Source organism: Charadrius vociferus, unplaced genomic scaffold (assembly GCF_000708025.1).
Source record: "Charadrius vociferus isolate BGI_N301 unplaced genomic scaffold, ASM70802v2 scaffold114, whole genome shotgun sequence".
NCBI classification, from domain to species: domain Eukaryota; kingdom Metazoa; phylum Chordata; class Aves; order Charadriiformes; family Charadriidae; genus Charadrius; species Charadrius vociferus.
The window spans coordinates 451,682-471,126 of NW_009647949.1; the positions used below are offsets into that span (position 1 = coordinate 451,682).

Genomic DNA, 19,445 nt, shown 5'->3' on the forward strand with positions numbered 1-19,445 from the left:
ATCTATTCATTTCAGTTCTGCTTGAAGTAAAATTTCACTGGCTGTACATATCACATCTTAAACTGCACAGGCGGTACTGAATTAATACCAGCTTTTACAGAGTCAGTCAGTCGTGAGAGGTGCCAATCACTGCATGTTCCACTTCACTCTGAATGCCTCTGCTTCACATTTGAAGTACAGACTGTACCACTCATTTTTAACATTTTCAAAAAAGAAAACATGACAGCGCTAACAAAATAATAATGTAGTAAAAAACCCACCCAGCATTCATTTCTGCAAACTCCCTGTCCCATTCACAGATGAAGAAACAGGAACACTCCATGCACACAGCACACAGTATGCAAAGCTGTTGGGACTGCCTTGCAGCTCTGCACACCAGGAGGTCAAAACCTGCCCAGCTGATGCAGGGACCTCTTCGGTATCTCTAGACATATAACAAATAAGAAACCCTTTGCAATATTATTGAAATGAGTTTACATTTGTATAGCAGATGTCATTAAAGTTTAAAGCTATACATAGTTACACTCATACACTCCCCCCTGCCTTCACTCATTCATAATTTATAAACTTATCTGTTCACAGGGCTTTACATGGCAAACAACAGTAGTAAGGTACAAAAGAAATCAACACAGCCCTGTCATACAGAAAAAAACCCAGCCCTCCCTTCATCCATCTGACCCCAGGTAGAACTGAAATGTGTTGGGTGACAGTCATTCAGAGCTGTGTTCTCTACAGCTCTTCCACACCACATCCTGTACTCTACTGCCTCTCCAAAACATCCTCTCTGTTCTCCAGAAGCCGTACCCCTCGCTTGTTTTCATGTTAGATCTGGCTTGGAACATCTCATAGCAGACCATCAGGCTGTCCTACCACCGATGTGTCACTGAACTGCAGGTTCAAGTACAGCTGAAGGCTGAGTACAATCAAACCAGATCTCCATTACAGAGAGAGTAAGAATTAATTTGACCTTTTTGCCTTCTTAGGGAGGTGTTGGTGTGCATGTGAAGAGATAAGTATCAAGCAAACCAACCACCTCCCTAGCTTCTGTGTTTCTCATTCAGCATTTGGCTTACTTACTGCCATGGGACCTTGGTCGTGACAAAGGCTGACAGACGTTATGACAGTTCAGCAGTTGTGAAAAATTAAAAATTATTATGAACAGCTTATCCAGCATTATTGCCACCTTCTTAATCCAAAAAAGGCAACAAAACCAAACCATGAACTGAGATTAGAGCCCTGGTAGAAAGAACACTGTGCATAACCTACCAGCAGGAACATAAGGGGCTTGAGCTCACTGAATCGCTCTGTTTCCAAATTTTCCTCTGAAGCTGCACAGTTTACAGACATAGCTTCAACCTAAAAATCTGTCTGAATATATAGGCAAAATTATTATGCCTAACCACTATACAGTACAAATCCAATTCAGTGAAAGGACTGTAATTCAATGGTGGCAATCTGAGACTTTCTGTCACCTTATACAAGACCAAACTGGATCACTGGATTCATCAGCAACACTCTACGTACTAAAGCTGACCAAACTAAGGACCAGGCAAGACAAAGACAAAGGAAAAAAATGCACGACACAAGATACCTCAGTCTCCCACTTTTCAAGTATTCAGTTTGAACATCAGCATTATGTAATGACGCTGGCAAATCAGTAATCAGAGCCTTTTATTTAAACGTACCAGATATCTTTCCTCCTGTCTCATGCTGGGGGTACGGATCATGTGATTCTGTTCTCCTCTCCAGTCTCCGAAACGTCGAAAAAAATAATTGGATAAAAATCGATTGACAGGATCTCTAATAATATTGATGTACACTGGCTGGTCTCCTCCAAACCTGGTGGGAAGAAAAATGGGTGAATCTCATCAGAAGGTTCCACACAGGCACACATACCCATCTTTCATTTGAATGTTTTCAAATTACTCTCTACAGAGTTCAGAGCTTTTGCAAGGTTAGAAGTGAAACCAAGAAGCTTACAAGAAGTTCGCAAAACTTTGTAAAAGCGTGTAAGACCTCTTTAGGATGAACAGTAAATGTGATATTGCATTAAGCTACATGCACACTACAAACATTTTAGTTTAAGACCATTTTTTCTACTATGTCAATAGGTATGCCTCTTGAGTTTTCTCATGGCTGTTTTCAGATGAAGAACCTTCTGCAGCTGAATCCAAGGATGAGCGTTTCTTCTCAACACACCTTTCCCACCTGGAAACTCATGTCAGAGCAGGCACCGCATAACACTAACTGCATCCTTACACTACCGTCACCTGTACAGTAAGTGTAGTAACGTGCAAAGGATTTTGCAACATTCAAGCTTATTTCAAAAGGCTTCTTTTGGATGAACTGACAGATATGAATGGTATTTCCATCTTTAGATTTGCTGGAACTTGTGCAGATCTTCCTCCCCTCACCCCCAGCCTGCACTACTGGCTGGATCTGGGGTTATTTCATGGTTATGCAATGCCTTATGCTTGTACTGCACTTCATGACATTTTTTTTAGAAGTCAGTATGAAAATTCCTGCTTTTAAACAGAAATTAAGTATCAATTTCGAGTACACACAAGTCCAAGGAATAGGAAAGGGTAAAACCAGCTGTGCCCAGTCTCTGCACAAAACCAAAATGCAGCGTAAGTACTTGCAATTTAAAGATGGGAAGATAAACCAGAGTAACCTCATCAGCTCGACTTTACCCTCTTGTACACCTCCTCCTGGTAGTTAACAACAAACATATTCAGTTTAATAGGTGGGATATAAAACGAGGAAAGGAGGAAAAGGGAGCTCGAGTAGGTCCGTGATTATACTGTATTTTCACAGTATTGTGTATTTTACATCAATACACAGCATCAGGAGAACAGGCCTAACTGGAAAAAAAAAAAAAAAGAAAGTAGCTTACACTCTTTAAAATTGAAGAATGGACATTTATGCTGTGGAACAGACTTAGGGACTACAAATGCAGTGAGATAAAGAACAAAATAAAAGCCTTTTGGATCGAGAAGTTCATAGGATAAATTCAACTTGAAATTTGCCTGATCTAAGAACACTAATTATGTTTCTCTCTTCTGTTTCCCCAGTTTAGAAGAACAATTCTTACTTAAGCACTCGCTTATGCTTTATTTTGGGGAGCTTGAGGATATAGACATATTTAAGTATTTAAATGCTGTTCTGATGATTTTCTGAGTCAAAATTGATATGTTTTCTTTTAAAATGTAAAATATTTGAAGGGAGAAAACTGAAGACACCCTTAAGATTAAAAAAATCCTCTCAGCTTCTCTTCATCTTTTGAGTCAGTTGAATAATTGAATATGTACAATAAAAGATCAGGGCTCCTCATGAATATTAAGGAGCCAGCAAAATTGTTTAAAAGTATGAATTCTAGTAGAAGACAAGAGAAAAAATCCCATACAGTTTCAACTTGATTTTTATTCTGCATGATTCCCCAGACCACTAACTACAGTCTGCAAAGGCTTGTCTCGTGAATAACTATGCATATCAGTAATCTCATTGACCTCAATGTTGCAGGACCACTGCCATAATTTGAAATTGCACAGACAGCATAAAACTTTAAAACAATGCAATTAAAAGGCAGATGCTCCTTGCTTCCTGATTAGTGCATAGCCCAGCTTGGACAAGGGAAGTATCTTGAATTCTTCTCTGAGCTTGTCTTTGCGTCTTTTTGTCTTTACACAGAAATAAAACCTACATTAAAAAACAAATGCAAATACCATAGGACAATGAGGGCATTAAGCTTTGACAATATTTATTCAAATAGAAAGCTTTTGGTGAATGCCCTGGCTGGTAGCCATGAAAACTAAATTTTTCAAGTGAAACTGGGGGCAAGAATAGGTTGCACCTAAATTACTGAACATGTTATCTTCCTGCCGCTTGATGCAGATCAGCAATAACCTAAAGACAGAAGGGAGTGGAGAAGAGCAAAGGGAAGTGGAAGCAATGAAGACAGCAAGAAGTGATGACAGCAGCAGCAAGTTGTCTTAAGAGAGACAGATTACAAGACTCAAAGTAGTAAGAGAACAGGGATATCCTGCTTGGGTTTTGTAGAGGACACTAAGCCTAAATGCTCCTCAGAAGAGAGAAAAATCAAAAGCAGGGAACTATTAGTTGTCTAGATGGAAATACTCAACACATTGTCTTTTCTGAAGTAAAAAGGAGGGGTTGGATTGCATAACCAACCCAAAGTGTCAGAGCCTGTCCTTTTGCTGGTAAGGTCATTTCCCTGAACATGTGAACTGTAAATTCAGTACTCAACAGCTCTGAGAGAAGAGGCACATGCAAGCTTGTCTGTCTCAAGAGGGCAGCTGAGATGGGATCTCACTCTTTCACAAAGAGCTACAGAGGAACTTCTCATCTCTGAAATGGAGACTGTGCTCCCCCAAAACACAGAACAGCTCTAATTTCTGATTTCCTACACACTATAACAAGCCTGGTCTACACCCAGCTGCGCTCGCTCCACCAGGCAACAAGCAGGGAATTTTTAGAAAAATTAAGTCTGTTCTGGCTCTTATTCAAATCGGCCTTTTTTTTAAACAGTTTATAATACTTAAAATTCCAACCATTTGTTTCTATGGACTGTACTGAGACTCTTTTATGGAAGCTAAGCAGCACTCCCATGGTATAAAAGAATCCTACTGGTTGAAAATCAATAACCTTAAGCTATTTAGAGGGAAAAAAGGGAAATCATTGCTCCATTTGTGCAAGTATGTTCCACATATTTTTAGGTACCTGTCAATCACTAAATATTAAAAATTACTTATCTCTTCACAGGGAAACTTCTCAAATTAACAACACCCACGTGAAAATGCTCTTGCAGACAATAACATATTGTGCTCTCGTTATATATCCTGTCACCTTATTTATACTCAAATGCCTATTGTGAAGTATTCAAAAAGAAAGGGACACAATCATATTTTTCTAGGCCTAAGCAGAAGGGTTACCTTCTCTCAGCGCAATCAAGATTGGATCTTGCATGATAAAGATACTCAATCTTTCTCATGCCCAGCAGCACATAGCTGCAACTGGGTATAGTGGGCCATGACAGCACCACTCCAGCACTGAAAGCACTGAAAATGTATGTGCAGATCCTCTGCAGTGCTCTTCCTGTACTTAACTTCTCCTGACTTATTTAGTATATATTATTAAATCATAGAATCAAATCCCATTAGTTTCAACTGCTTTGTTGTGACAGGTATATTTTTCAAGTCCTCATCAAAATAAGCAGCATATTTGCAGGCTTCAATCAATGGTACTTAAGCTCATTAATAATATATTCCCCTACCCCTTTTTTAGTACAAGAGAAGAAAACGCCCGAGAGGTATGCCAGATTGTCGTGGTTTGGGCCTCAAACCAGGACACAGATGTTGCAAGTCTGTCTCTTAGAAGAATGCCTCTTAGTAATTCCAATTTTGTTATTTACCCAAGCAAAAATCTTTGTTCAAAACCATTTACAAACCCTTTATAAGATGAGTTAAAAAAAAAAAAACAACCACCAAACAATAAAAGAAATGAAAAACTTCAACCAAAGTGATTTGCTTGGATGTAAAATGGAGGATCTGTCAGCGTCTATTCTTAAAGAAAGGTTAAAGATAAAGGTAGTCCTGTCACTTCACTTCGGGAAGCTGCTGTATTTCTGTTCAGTACAGAACTCCATGCACAAGCAGAAGCAGGTTTATTCATCCCTGCAGGCAAACCACATTCCTCAAGGACAAGACGACTCCCAACCTATTCTTTATAAGAACTTCGGCTGCCTCTCACTCTTCTAATGTAAAATGTCTCCCCTTAAACAAATGAGTTGGTTGCTAGAACTTTAATATAATGCAAGCAATCAAGAACTGACAGTCACCTAATCTTAATAGGGACAGGCATATTGTGCCCTTCTTAGAAAGGATGCACAGCTTCCTTACACAGCTTCATACAGCTAAGAATCACATGCTGAGAGCACAACTTCCCAGCTAACTTTACACATCAATTGTTATGGCTCCATTACCTGCTCTGCAGCACAGCTTCACGATGAGATCACATAAAAGCACTAACATACAACTTTCATCTTTTTAGGGCTTAAATACAATGTAGTTACATCAAAACCTATCTTTTGAAAAAGGTTATCTCAAAATGAAAAGTCACTATAATGTCTTGTATTAGCATGCACTTGCAGCAAAGTAACCCTATTCTGCTCACAAGGCAGCAGGAACCTCTGGTATGCTCCAAGGACCCTCCTCAAGGAGAGCTGCTACGTTTTCTGCAAAGATTCCCAAGGGACCAGGCTGAGGTTCTCCCTGCTTGGGACTACCTGGTATCACCAGCCTCCAAAATCAAGGAGTTTATCTTCTTGCTTTTGTCTGTCCTGCCTTGCATCCAGCTTTTGTGCCTTCACCCTATGCTGTGGCCATGTTTTCAAGCTTTTCTTTGGAATTAGGAGGGGAAAAAATGAAAGGGAGTTGAGACAAATCTTTTCGTTTCAAAACTGCACCCTTGGCCGGCCTGGTCTTGAATGGGATGTCTGTGTGCGTGGATCCAAAATACCCAGTGGTTCAAGGTTAACAGTAAAATAGTGCAAACTGGCAACACTTCACCCATTAATTACCCTTTCTGGAGCTGTGATTTCAATAACAGAAATTTCAGCTTCTGAAGTGATGTGTCTGGGTAATGTGACTGTAAGAATTTCAACTGAGTCCTCTGGGAATTGCTTAATAAACTGCCTCAGACCAGTGAATGGCTAAAAGATGATACTATAAAGCCTTGTATTTCTCTATTTCACTATCCTCTAAATCTCCCAGAATATTTTATGTTGTATTTCTGTCAGTTTTTTACATTCATGCATGCTTAACAGTGAGGGTTTTTTTCCCTATGCCTTTCATTATCCTGAGGATATCAAAGTAGTTTAATATATAAATTCATAATGAACAGCACCAACATTGATACAAATCCTGCCTGGGTCTGTATAGCATCCCCAACTCAAGTAAAGGCAACACTTGAGAAGGAAATACCAATTGTGTTTTCATTTATGTAGTGGAAAGTTACAGCTGGAAACAAGTAGGAGAGAAAACACTAACTCCCAACAAAACACTAACAGCAGCTATAGTCAAACTCTGCACTATTTAAAGTCACTTAATTCCAGATACCTTGTATTAAAGACTTCCGAAAGGTCTGGCTCAGGATCTCTCTGGACCTCTGATTAACACTTCATTATAATTCAGAGATGCAGATGTTGCACATTATATAGAGGAACAGAAAAACTAATTACAAATTATTACAATAAATTCCCAGCAAATATTAGAACAGCTGACACAGCTCTTCGGAAAGTATTAAATCAACAAACGTGGTGTGTAGAAAAGATACATCTTCAAAATTGGATGAGACCACAGATTTGGCTGAGATAGTTATGTTCACATAAAATCCTGGGGCTCAACTTTTTAGCAAGGTTATAATGCAAGGGATGTTGCAATGCACTTGGCACTACATATTCAACTTCTCATATGAATACATTTATCAAGGGTGTCATGAGTGATTCCAGCTGTCCTGTGCCAATGGCTGTCACAGAGAGCTACTCAAGATAATGCTAGGAATGTCCACGTGGAAACTGAAATACAGTAAATTTGGTATAATGAAAAAATCACCATAACTTGGTGATATATATCGTGTATAAAATGTATAGAATAGAAAAATCAATGTAACTGAAATTGAGAACATGACTGCCCTGTCCCAGATGTGAAATTCTATGTAACCACCGTCAAATAGAGGGAGCTGTGGGTATCATGCTTGAGGCTTTGAACCTACATGATAATCTGTGATTCAGAAGGTAAGTGCAAAACTACTGATAACATTTTCAGATAACCAAGTTGCAAAAGGAGAGAATAATGAAGGGAGCGGTTCGCTGACAAAGAGTCACTTCAGTCAGAGGGCAAGCAAGACATAAGCAAACATCGCACGCACTGTAGCACAGCAAATAAAACCCAAAGTATCAGGAACCAGAAGCAGAGGACACTCACAGGGAAGGAGCAATTCTGGCAAGGGCTTGCATGCCTCCACAGATTATCAGCAGCATGTGACACCTTACAGGCCAGAGTAGTCCTAATTTTCCTTTTTCTGAGAAGCAGGAGCAGAGAGGAGCAAAGACCTGGTACAGCATTGATGTGATCCGAAAGAGAGTCCATCTGAAGCAAAGCATGCACAAAGTTCACTGCAGAGTCACAAGAAGGATGAAAAAGAAATGCCTTGCAACGGAAAAACGTTCAAGAAACTGAAAAACTTCAGCTTGAAAAGAAAATGGGAAGGGGAAAAAAATACAGAGAAGGCCGAGAGGTGACAGCATCATGGTGTATAAGAAATTACACATTAAAATGTACATAGGGGAAAAAATTGATAAAAGGAGTCTTTACATACTGGGCAAATGTACTCGTGAGATCCAAGGAAAAGGAGTCAATTGGATTTCTCAGAAAGATTGAGAGGAAAAATAACTCATGATCTACACTCTGAGAGAACAATTCAGTATTGAAAGAACTTACCAAGGGCACCAAATTCTCCATTACTGGTGATTTTGAATCGAGACTTAAATTCCCTTCCTGAAAGATGAATGTTTTATGTTCAAACCTAAATAGTCTGTACAGTGCACTACACAAGGGTGAGAAAGACAAGAAATTACTTGGAGTGCCACAATCCATCTTTTTGCCTGAAGGCAGGATCAGCTATGTAATTGCCACTACCAGCTCCAAAATCCTCAAGTACAATCTATTCTGTTGCTTCACTGTGCTTATGGTTCAAGCCTTTTCCTAAATGTCTCATCTAGAACTCTGTTGATGCAATTTAAGACCACCACTTCTGCTACCATTACTCACAAAGAACGGTATAGTCCCTTTATCTCTGCAGAACGTTTTAAATATAAAATTCAAAAGTGTTATCACAGTCCCCTCTTTCCCAGTCTATTTTTTTTTTCTTTCTCTGCCCTCTCAATCTTTCCTCACAGGTAAATTTTTTATATCTCCAATCATTCTCTTTATTCTCTTTTGGAGTAATCAACATCTTTCTTAAATTAAGGTACTCCTGAGCTGGTAATATAATCTACAGTGTGAATGTGAGCACGGAAACCAAACAACAGTAAATATACGATTATTTAGGTGTTATGCCTGATCCCATCTTCAGTAACTAAATTTCAAGCAACCATCTCCATTCTGAGAGTATCACATTAACAGCTGAATGAAAACTAAAAAGTCCATTTTGCAAAGAACATGGGAAATCCCAGGAAATGAATTTTAAATCAGATAATCTTAAAAACTGTGGAAAAACTCACCATAGAGCAATGCTTTTTGAAAAAATAAACCCGAAAAACTCCTTAAACCATACAAAGGTCAAACTGCATGCTAGATTTGTGCTTAGCCTTCCATCAAGTCACGGTTAAAAACCATCATTACACACTTACATAATTAAAAAAAAAAAAAAAAGTAGCATAAAAAAGGAAAAAAGATATAGGAGGGATTACAGCACCATGTGGCCATTCATGAAATGTGTACTTTATGAGGCAGACCTCACATGACGGTAGAAGTGTTTCACGATGTGTTAGCAAAAAGTATAGATCATAATGAACACACATAAAGACACAGTGTTCAGGCCATGCACATAAGTTTAGCTGATATTTCCCTGTTTTTATTACCCTCTGGGTAACCTCTTAATTTTTTTGTTACCATATTTGTAATGACATTTCCTAGGTGTGTATGGTTGTTTTCTTTTTAAGGAGACAAAAATCCACAATGTGAAACTACTTTAGAAGATAATTTTAGGCTGCAGTCATTGTTTCAAGATGTTGATTCAAGAAGACATTCAAAGAGCCCAATCCCTCCCACAGCTGAGCTGTACAGAATTAGTGTGAGCTGACTGAACTGCTGCCGTTCAACCAAAGTATGAACTTTTGCATTCAAAAGGTCATGGATATTCAGTATCTTGTTACACCAACTCCACGAGTTTGCCCAGCACACTATTTTCAAAAGCTACTGGAGCACAGTTAAGACACATAATAGGCATGTTCTGCAAAACATCTACACTCTGTATGGTATTACTTGTTCCAGAGAAAGGGAGAAACAAGAATCCTCAAGTTATTAATAAATCTGAGTGTTGTGACAAATACTCCATGACTTCTTTTAAGTCAATTAAAACAGCATTACAGAATCACTCTGGTTTTACTGACCCCTTACCAGTCTATAAAAAAATTTAAAAGTGAAATTCTCTCTCCAAAACAATGGACCATAGATTAAGTCATGGCAAAGCAAGATACTTATTTGCCATAAAAAAATGCAAATGTATCATCCAACCCTTACAAATAATAACAAGCTAACGTGCAAGGCTTTCAAATACCATGCTGTCAGCACAGAGTGTGCTTCTGTTTTCAAACACACAGCTTATTTGCATGACATATAGTCAAGTTAATTCTTGAAGATTTACCTCCTTTCTGTTTGTTGGACACATTTTACAGAGCCCAAAAACAGGGAATGCTGTAATGCCAAAGTGCTGCATTAAACTGTAATTTTTAGAGCTGCTTCTACATGAGAACAACCACAAAACTGATGAATAACAAAAAACCCTGAACAATATTCAAAAACTACGTTTAGTTTTGGGCTTATCCAGACTGAATCTCTCTCTATCTCCGCCTTCATACAGCATGTGATTTACTGCTGCCTGTAAATCAGAATTCAGGTCAGAGTTGAAGGAAAGTGTCCAAACTGATCAGTACTGCTGCATGTGACACCGTCTGCTGCTACAGCAGCCTGATTCACTCATTTTTATTAGTTAGTGTTGGCCATTGTGTCTGTCTGAAAAAGTAATATAAAAAAAAAATAAACCAGTAATGCTGATACTGACTGCCTACCAAAAATGACTTTTTCAAGAAAAATAAGAACTTTACACATTAACTCTGCTAATAAAGAACAGAAAACCAGAAATATTTCTTATGTTGATTCCAGGGACTAAAGGCAAGTACCTCCCCAAGCAGAAGACCCAACAGACCTTTCTCTCCTCCCCAAAACCTGTCCCCTGATGTCCTTTATGCACCAAGCAAGAGAAACATGGCAGAACCGGAGCTGGCATCCAAGCTGGGCTCAAGGAGGTGGCTGCTGGCTGCAGTCCAGCGGAAGGTCCGGTAGCTTTGTTTTGCTTGGCTTTTCCTTCAGCAGATGTACCTGCAGCAGCATGGTTGTCCCTGAGTCTTCTACTGGCCTTCCAAATTTGGTTTGAAACTGGCCAACAGGTTCAGAAATTACTTAGGAATTAGGCATGGGAGGAAACTGGAAAGATATGTGGAACAGCTGGAACTGTTGTATGAGTCTTACTTCCTTAGAAAATTATGCTAAAAAGCGAAGTGTTGTCCCCTCCCCTCGAGCACATGCACACAGGCGCTAAATACATGCTGCAGATATTAAACTGCGCCTGAAAAGAAAGAAGAGGGCAGCAGCCCGACAGCGCAGAAAGGATGACTTCTCACATGCTAATGCTGGGCGATAATTCATCCTGGCTTTGAACAAATAAGATATAATGAACTGAATTATAAGGGCTAATTAAAATGTAAGATTAAATTGAGTCCATGCTTTATCTCTGCATCTCCTCACCACATCATATGAAATTTTAAACGAGATCATTCCCCAGTGGCCTATAACTACTGTAGAAAGTAAAGAATTCATGGCTCCAGTGAGACACGAAAAAGCCCGTTTCTCTCTCTGGGTGGTCTTTTTAATGCTTCTCCCTCCTATGACTTTACCCTGACCTAATCAGCCAGCCTTTAAACAAGCAAAAGTCACTTACTGGTCACTGACAGAGGCACATCTTAAGGCTTTTACACATTCCCCTGTAACGTTCGTTTACCCTGAGACAGGAGGGAGCAGCCAAGCTTCCCACTCTGCCCAACCTGAGGTTTGTGAGTGCGTGCTCCACAGATAACAGTTTCAGTGTCAGAAAGGGGAAAGCTGACTTCCCATATACAAAATGTGAGTTGCGCAATTCTCCCCATCCCTGACTCATCCTGACCCAAAACCATGGCCTCACCACCCCCGGCGCGTTCTTGCAAACGTTCTTTCTGCTTCTCTGAAATCTGTGACACTGGAAGAGGACATGATAAGCATCTTGAGTGGCTGCCCAAAGACTGTTATAGTTACTTAATTCAGCAGAAGATTACTAAAAGGTCAAGTGGGGCTTTTCCACGAACTTGAAGCTTCTTCCTGCTTCATTTTTTCTCAGGCTAAATAAATAGATGACAGGTGGCATTTATGATAAAGCACAGCAAACAACCTGCAGCTATCCCGAAATAGCTTTTTGTCTCTCTGTAGGTTATACACTGTACTGCTTGGATCTACCAGTAACACCTGCAATCTCAGCAAATGTTTCAGCATATAAATCTTCACCTGCTTAGAGTACAGACATTCTTTAATATTTGCTTCTGATTAACATTTTGATGCTTTTCCCAGCAACATTAGTATATAGGCTTCAATTCGGAAAGAGACAAAAAAGTTATCAGTATTTTTACTAATTTAATGGTTCCTACAATTCTGTTAAAATACATGCAGCATTGACTTTGAAAAGGAATTGGAATATGACAAAGATAAATGATAGCTGTCATCCTGGTCCTGCAATGTGCCCTTTTGGGCACACATCCCTGCATGGAGGCAAACCTCCTGAATTCCTGAGTTCCGCACAAGAGGAGGAAGTGGGTGCCTCTGCCCCGTGCACTGCAGACTAGAGCACAGGTTATAACTGACAACTGCTAGAGCTCCTTGGGCAGATGAGAAACAAAGTTCTTCGTCTTTTCTTGCGTGTGGTTTTTTTTTTTGTTAACATAGGCCAACAGACCTCAGCATTCTGAGAGTACACATTAATACCAAGGGAGTTTTACTTTTTTATTTTTCTTTTTAATTCGAAATATTTTCTACTTCACAACATCCACTACAGTAGGACAGCAGCTAGTAATTTTGCATACTTCATGTCACTCATTTTTTTCCCCTTCATTAACACATTTAAGAATAAGGAAATGAAGGCCATTTCTACAGAATGGGAAATGGCAGCCTGGTAAACAGTGACTAGGAAAGGATCTCGGAAACACACCAGAAGAACAACTTGCCCTGAAAGCCCAGATTGCTGAGGCGCAACGACAGCTTTAGAAGGTATAAGCATGGTGACTGCAAAGAGGTTTTTTTTCCACCATATACAGCTACCATGTACTGCATTAGTGAAGCTGACACAGGTCCAAAGTAGAGTTTTGATGCCTATACTTAATAAAGAATATGAAACTACTTAAGAAATTTCAGAGAAGAGTCACAGAGTTATTAAACGGATGAGGAAAACACTTGCTGGCGAGAGGTCTGAGAGTACCTGTGATCAAAAGGAAGAGGGAAAGGTGTTTGGAGATGGCAGCAGCAGATAGATGCATGGGGAGAAACACCAGGGAATAAAAAAAGTATTTCATTCAATAAGAAGCAAAAGTCAGAGAAATTCACATTAGAAATTAGCCACAATAATTTGACAGCAAAGCTGACAGACAACTGGAACCAAGTGCCCAAGGAAGAGGCAGAGATGGTATAACTCGCCTTCAAACGCAGCCAGGATGCTTTCATGGAAGACTTCTGAGAAATACACTCTTTTTTTCCAATCGAAAGCAAGAAAATCCTGTGTTAGGCTAGCCCCAGTAGCAACAGCCTGTACGAAATCAAAAAGCACCTAAATGTTTACCTCTGTGTACAAGAACATTTCCAAGTTGGGTTATTAGAAGAAAGCCAAGTATGGAGAGGTCAGTCCAGAATTTAGGATGAAACGAGCAGGACAATGACCACAGAGCCATAATGAAAAGCCTCACCCAGGAATCACAAGTAAAGGAGAATTCAATAAACAGCACCACCTTCCCCAAAAGAAACTTTCCTGAAATGGATTGGATGGAGTAGCCATCCTTCCAAGGCACTGGGTCATCCCCGAAAGCTAGCCCTGACTGCACTGGAGAAACTGGGAACAGAAGCTGCAAAACACTGGGAATAAAAGCTTTTCCTGTGACAATTTATCCCTTTAAGATTTACCTTTTTGTCTGCCTCTTTGCACTACTTTGGATTGAGAAAAGACGGTACTGAACTAAAATATGAAGATGTAGGAGAGTATGTGAGGATTCATTTACTCAGCTGAACCAGCAGGCACTCTTAAAACACTATTTGAAAATGTCCCTGGCAAGCATTCAGGTCAGGGTAAGATTTTCAAGTTTTTAGAACCTTGTTCAGCAAAACCAATGGTGCCTCAGAAACATGCACGTGCTCAAATTCACCACTGAAGGCTCAGTTCACTTCCACTAGAGATTTTTTTTCTGGAAAGAAGATATAGTCCTTTTTTTTTTTTCCAGTTGGAAACAACCATAAGTAAATGTCATCATGCTTTTCTGAATAATCAGAGAGCTTTAAGTGCTGCCAGGTTTACAAGCAGGTGCAGGGTGCAAAGGAGAAAAATCCAAGTGATTTGTCATTGCGGCTATTCACATCAGTGATGTTAAACAAAAATCAAGTTTATTTTTCTTACTACTGTTTAAGAAGCTGAGAAGCACCAATAAGCAAAAGCAAAGCAGACTCCCACTTTGCATGACTCTGCTTACATTTTCTCTGTTTCTCTAGTACCATGGTGATATGCTCTAAACGGCTTAATGCAATCCCTACAGGCTTAATGCAATCCCTACAGATCTTGAAAGCACTCAAGCAGAGAAGTGCAAGGCAAGTGGAAGAGACTCCTTTTGTCACAACAGTGACCTTCAAGCTTACCAAAAGAGTAGCAAAGATAACATGCCTTTTATCTCCTACCTGTCAGCTCGAAGCATGCAGGAAAAAGGAGAACAAAGCCTTCCTTATCCCTGCTGCAAACAAAAGCTTTGTTTCAAAGGTATTAAATGCCAAACAAGAAGCAAGTCTGGTCACTGGACTAATGCCCAGGATGGCTGCCCCTGCAAAAATTCATGATTTCCAGTAATGGACCTGCTACAACGGCATGTAGAAAACCTCATCCCTCTCCTTGGGAAGGAGCAAGGGGGTTCACCAAAGTAGGGTTCTTCAATCTTCAAGCTGATCTTTGAGCCTTTCATGGATCTGAAGCTGCCCTAAGCCTGCAGTCAGCAGTCAGTTGTCTCCTACCTGTCCCTGTGCATCTCTCCCGCTCCCCACTGCGCTGGCTGCTCACGGCGAGCTGCTGTCTGTCAGCCAGAAAACATCACATCGACACTTTGACCCTATTTCTTTTAGCTTCTGGGGTATTGCATGGCTTTTATGTTGAGCTGGTGGAAAAGCTGGGGCAAATGGGAAGAATCGTATTCCATAAACAATTTGAGTTCAGCTACCCGTTAGAGAGGGTCTATAGAAGAACAGTTGCAAAAAAATCAAGCAAAACTAAAATGCTTTCACAATACTGTAATATTTATAATGTGTATTTAAATCACGTTCTTGAGATTTCTGCAAAATCAGTACTTGACACTCCAGTTCCTTACGAAATTCAGTTTTAAGAAAGACATCATAGAACTAACGGAAAGAGAAAATATTCAACATGCTCCTTCACTGTTAGGTGTAACACCACCAATAAATTTTGAAACAAAAGACTAAAACTCTCAAAAAATGTTTAATTTATCAGAAAACACTAGGAAATGCTAAACCAATAGCAAGCAATGTTGATGCACTTCAATGATGTCTCATTTAAAAGACTCATCAGCCTTTTCACTACTCTGCAACTACTAGTTAAATGAAGTGTCCTCTCAATAAAAGGAAAAATACATTTTTCAACTTTGCAAGGAACAGCCAAAAAGGAAGCTGCAAATACTTTTTTATATCTTATATAATTTTTATACATTTTCACAAATTTGTATTGGAAGAAAAATGTAGAGAGATTTCATCTCACGGATACTCTACAGAAGAAACATGTTACCTATGTCACAAGGATGTACCATGTGCATAGAAAATGAGATCTTGGGAGGATCAAAAAGTAAACATGCTCATCTTTTTTTCACATACCTAATGTTCCATACCATCTCTGAAAAATCAGTTTAATCAAGGAACATCTCTTTGACTGTCAGGTGTGGCTACTTGTTTTATCTTGCATTTCAGCAGAGAGAAGAGATCATTTACCAAATATGTGAAGTCCTATTCTAATGAATTTTAGTTTTTAAAAATAATACATTAGAAATGGAACTTTCATGGAATCAGAATAGAGAACACAGGAGATCAAAATTTTGTTTAACTCTTGTTGTTTTCATGTAATGAAATCATGCCCATAGTTAAGTTATACGTCAACTGAATTTCCAATAGCTCAAAATATTTTATTTTCTAAAAAACAAACCAAAACTACAGCCCCCTCCCCCCCCCCCAATTTATAATTTCTTACTACACTTTCTACTCACGTCTGAATCCATACATTCAAAGGACATGCACTGACATTACCACGTAAAGAACGTGGTGGGAAGTTGGGCAAGCTCTTGCAAAGATCTGCAGAAAATTCAAACTTCTATAAAAATATTTTAATCTAAATGTGAGGAGTCCAACCTGGTGGCACAGATGGCATGATTCCTGACTATAATTTCCAAATTAAATTTACAGCCTGGGCAATAACCATCTGCAGTCAGCTTTAACCTCTGTGTCCTGGCTAAATGCTAACTGGCATCACTCATTCGTGTCCTTCCAAAAATTCCTCAGAAGTTTCATCCAAATTCAATTTTCTTCACATTCCATGCTATAAATGTCTCTAGAGTCTTGCTGCATACTTTTAAATAGCTGCCAGAAGGGACTGTACTCCCATGATACACAGCATAACCCGTCTGCATGGCTTATAAATACTTTGTACCCTGTGGAACAGGGACTATTTTGTCAGAACAAAATTAGATTGATTAAATTGGTAAAGAGTCATTCCAGGTACAAAATTAGTGAACTCAGTGGAGTTTTGAATCTCGTATTAGTATCTGGCTATACAGAAATGAAACATTCACAACAGTGTGCTGCCACTTTTGAAACATGAGTGCACAGTTTAAAGACCTGAGTTACCATCTCGTGCATGTTGGCTGGAAATGTTGCAAATCAAGATTATCTCAGAGGCGAAGGCATACAATAGCATCTGGCTTTTCACAAGCATACTGTACATAACTATTCCGTAGAAAAGAGAGCACAAGGAAAAAGCCTTCAACTTCTGAATGTAACTGCCAGTGCCAGAAAGTGGGGGGGAAGTATATTGTATTACTGATATGTAAAAAAGAAGGGAAAATGGTCTATGTATTACAATTAACAGAAATCAGTGAGAAAAACTTAACTGAAAAAATGCCTTACCTTGAGAAGTTGAGGAAATGAACATGTCTAGTGAATAAATAGGGCTGCTCCGCAGTGCTTATGTTTTTAATCAATTCCATCTAAAAAAAATTAATAAATCAAATTTTCCACGTTACATCAATGCACATTTTGAGACAAATCGAACTCTCAAATAACATATGATGATGTAATTTTCAATTACTCAGGAACTCCCTCCTCACTATCGCTCCCAAACACTGTCATCTAGGTGGCACCACTACTATTTCATGTCTAAGCAAGAAAGGTTAAGCTGCAGATACCATCCTGCTATCACGGAGCTTATGTACTTCCAAAAGTAGGTATTGCTTTAAGGAAAGGTGTAAACTAAAGGAAAAATCTAAACCCTGCCAAATCTGCAGCAGAGCTTTGGAAGTGGCAGCTGCCCTCTGAAGACGCAAGTTCTATTCACCAGAATGCCAAAACATAAAATGCCTGAAACTGTAAGAGAAAGTGGGAGCTGAGCCAATATGACCGTTTCCATATAACAATAAAAACTGCCAACATTGCCAAAACGCTAATTGATTCACTTGTTTAAATATGGAAATCAGCACTTGTCATTCCTTTTACTATTACAGCAAATTAAGAATACAATTAAATAGGCACTTTTAGAAAGACGATGCTAAGTTCTAGTTCAGGCACATTCACACCTTTTTTTTTTTTTTTTAATAAATTATTTAATTTTTCAGATCATTAAAATGGAATAATGTAACCAGCATATATTGAAGACTGTGCACCATGGGTATGAATATCTATGTTGTGTAAGCTGAGCCCTAGCTATGATCTAGAGGAAACTGAAAGCGTCTAGTGGAGCATCATGCTAGAAAGTCGAGATGTCCTCGTTACTTTTGCTTCCTTACTATTAATTTCCCAAGATTTATTTTCAGATTTTCTGGTCTGTTCTCAAATGCAGGCTATATTATGGACACTGAACACAAATGCATTTGAAATGATAGGTATGAGTTATTGCAGTAAAAGCCTGAAGAGCATGGTAGAAAACGATGTCCATGCCATAAGAAATATTAAACTACAGTGAAGGGTCAGCAATCGTCAATTTTTTTCCTTTATCTCCTAGTTTTGATATACTGGTATTTTATCACAGTGTGTCACATTTTACTGCTTCTCATCCATCTTTCACTCTCCATTTTTTCCCAGGACACGTAACCTGCCTTCTTTCAGACAATGCAAGCTATAGCCATTTAACTTCCACGACCAAATATAAAAGTGCACACACTACTATGCTTTTCCCTACTTTTGCTCTGCCGTCAACGATTTTATACACATACATGTACAATGAGCGCTGAAGCAGACAGTTCAGTTTGTCCGCCATCGCAGGACGAGCCTTTTCCTGTCAAACTAGTTTGAGTACATCAAGGCATATTAGGTATAGACCTTGTATATCTCAAGGCACATTAGGTCTGAGAAAGTAAATCAAGGTGTATTAGTATATCAAGGTATATTAGGTCTGAGAAAGGCTGTAAACCCAAGGGAATGGAACGTAAAGAGGAGACCACCAAAAGAAAGACAATATGAAAGGAAAAGAAAAACAAGAGAAGGGAATGAAGAAAAAAAAAAAAAAAAAAGAGGCAGGAAGGGAATAGCCCCCCTGCTTTAGTTAGTCATATCTGGACTCTGGACTGTTTGATTCAAGTATGAACAGGTCTTTATACAGCTCCTTCAGTACAATATAAATGCTGTGAGAAAGAAATTAATAGACCTGAAGAGCAGAGCTTGCCCAGACCAGAATTAGAAAGCCCAGAAAACTTTGCAATAATTGGCACGAAGTAATTGAGCACTGTTTGTTAATGCTCTGAAGAGACAAAGGCTTTCCTAGCAAACCAAGCAGTCGACATTTCTGGTACCTCTCTCTGCCAAAAAAATTGTATCCATTCACCTTGCAGAATGAAACAAGGCAAGACTCTAGAGGCTGCGTATCCAATGTCTCAATTGGCTTCTTTTTTTGTTACAAGTTACAAGAGAAGTGAAATTCTCACAACTGTATGAAGCTTTATGTTATATTGGCATTTTATCTGTGTTAGTCTATCTGCATGAATGATGGAAGGAAGATAGCAGAAGGAAGTTACCGATATGGGATAAAAACTCTATTCATGCCACTAT

The 19,445-nt window shown here is 39.1% G+C and overlaps 1 protein-coding gene across 1 annotated transcript in view; it reads right to left on the reverse strand.

Moving 5' to 3' along the window:
• The window catches only part of UST (uronyl-2-sulfotransferase), an 84,899-nt gene that overhangs the window by 58,706 nt on the left and 6,748 nt on the right, over positions 1–19,445 (reverse strand). The window contains 2 exon segments of the mRNA XM_009883294.1: positions 1,686–1,839; positions 17,313–17,392. Of these exon segments, the coding sequence (XP_009881596.1) occupies positions 1,686–1,839; positions 17,313–17,392 (234 nt within the window).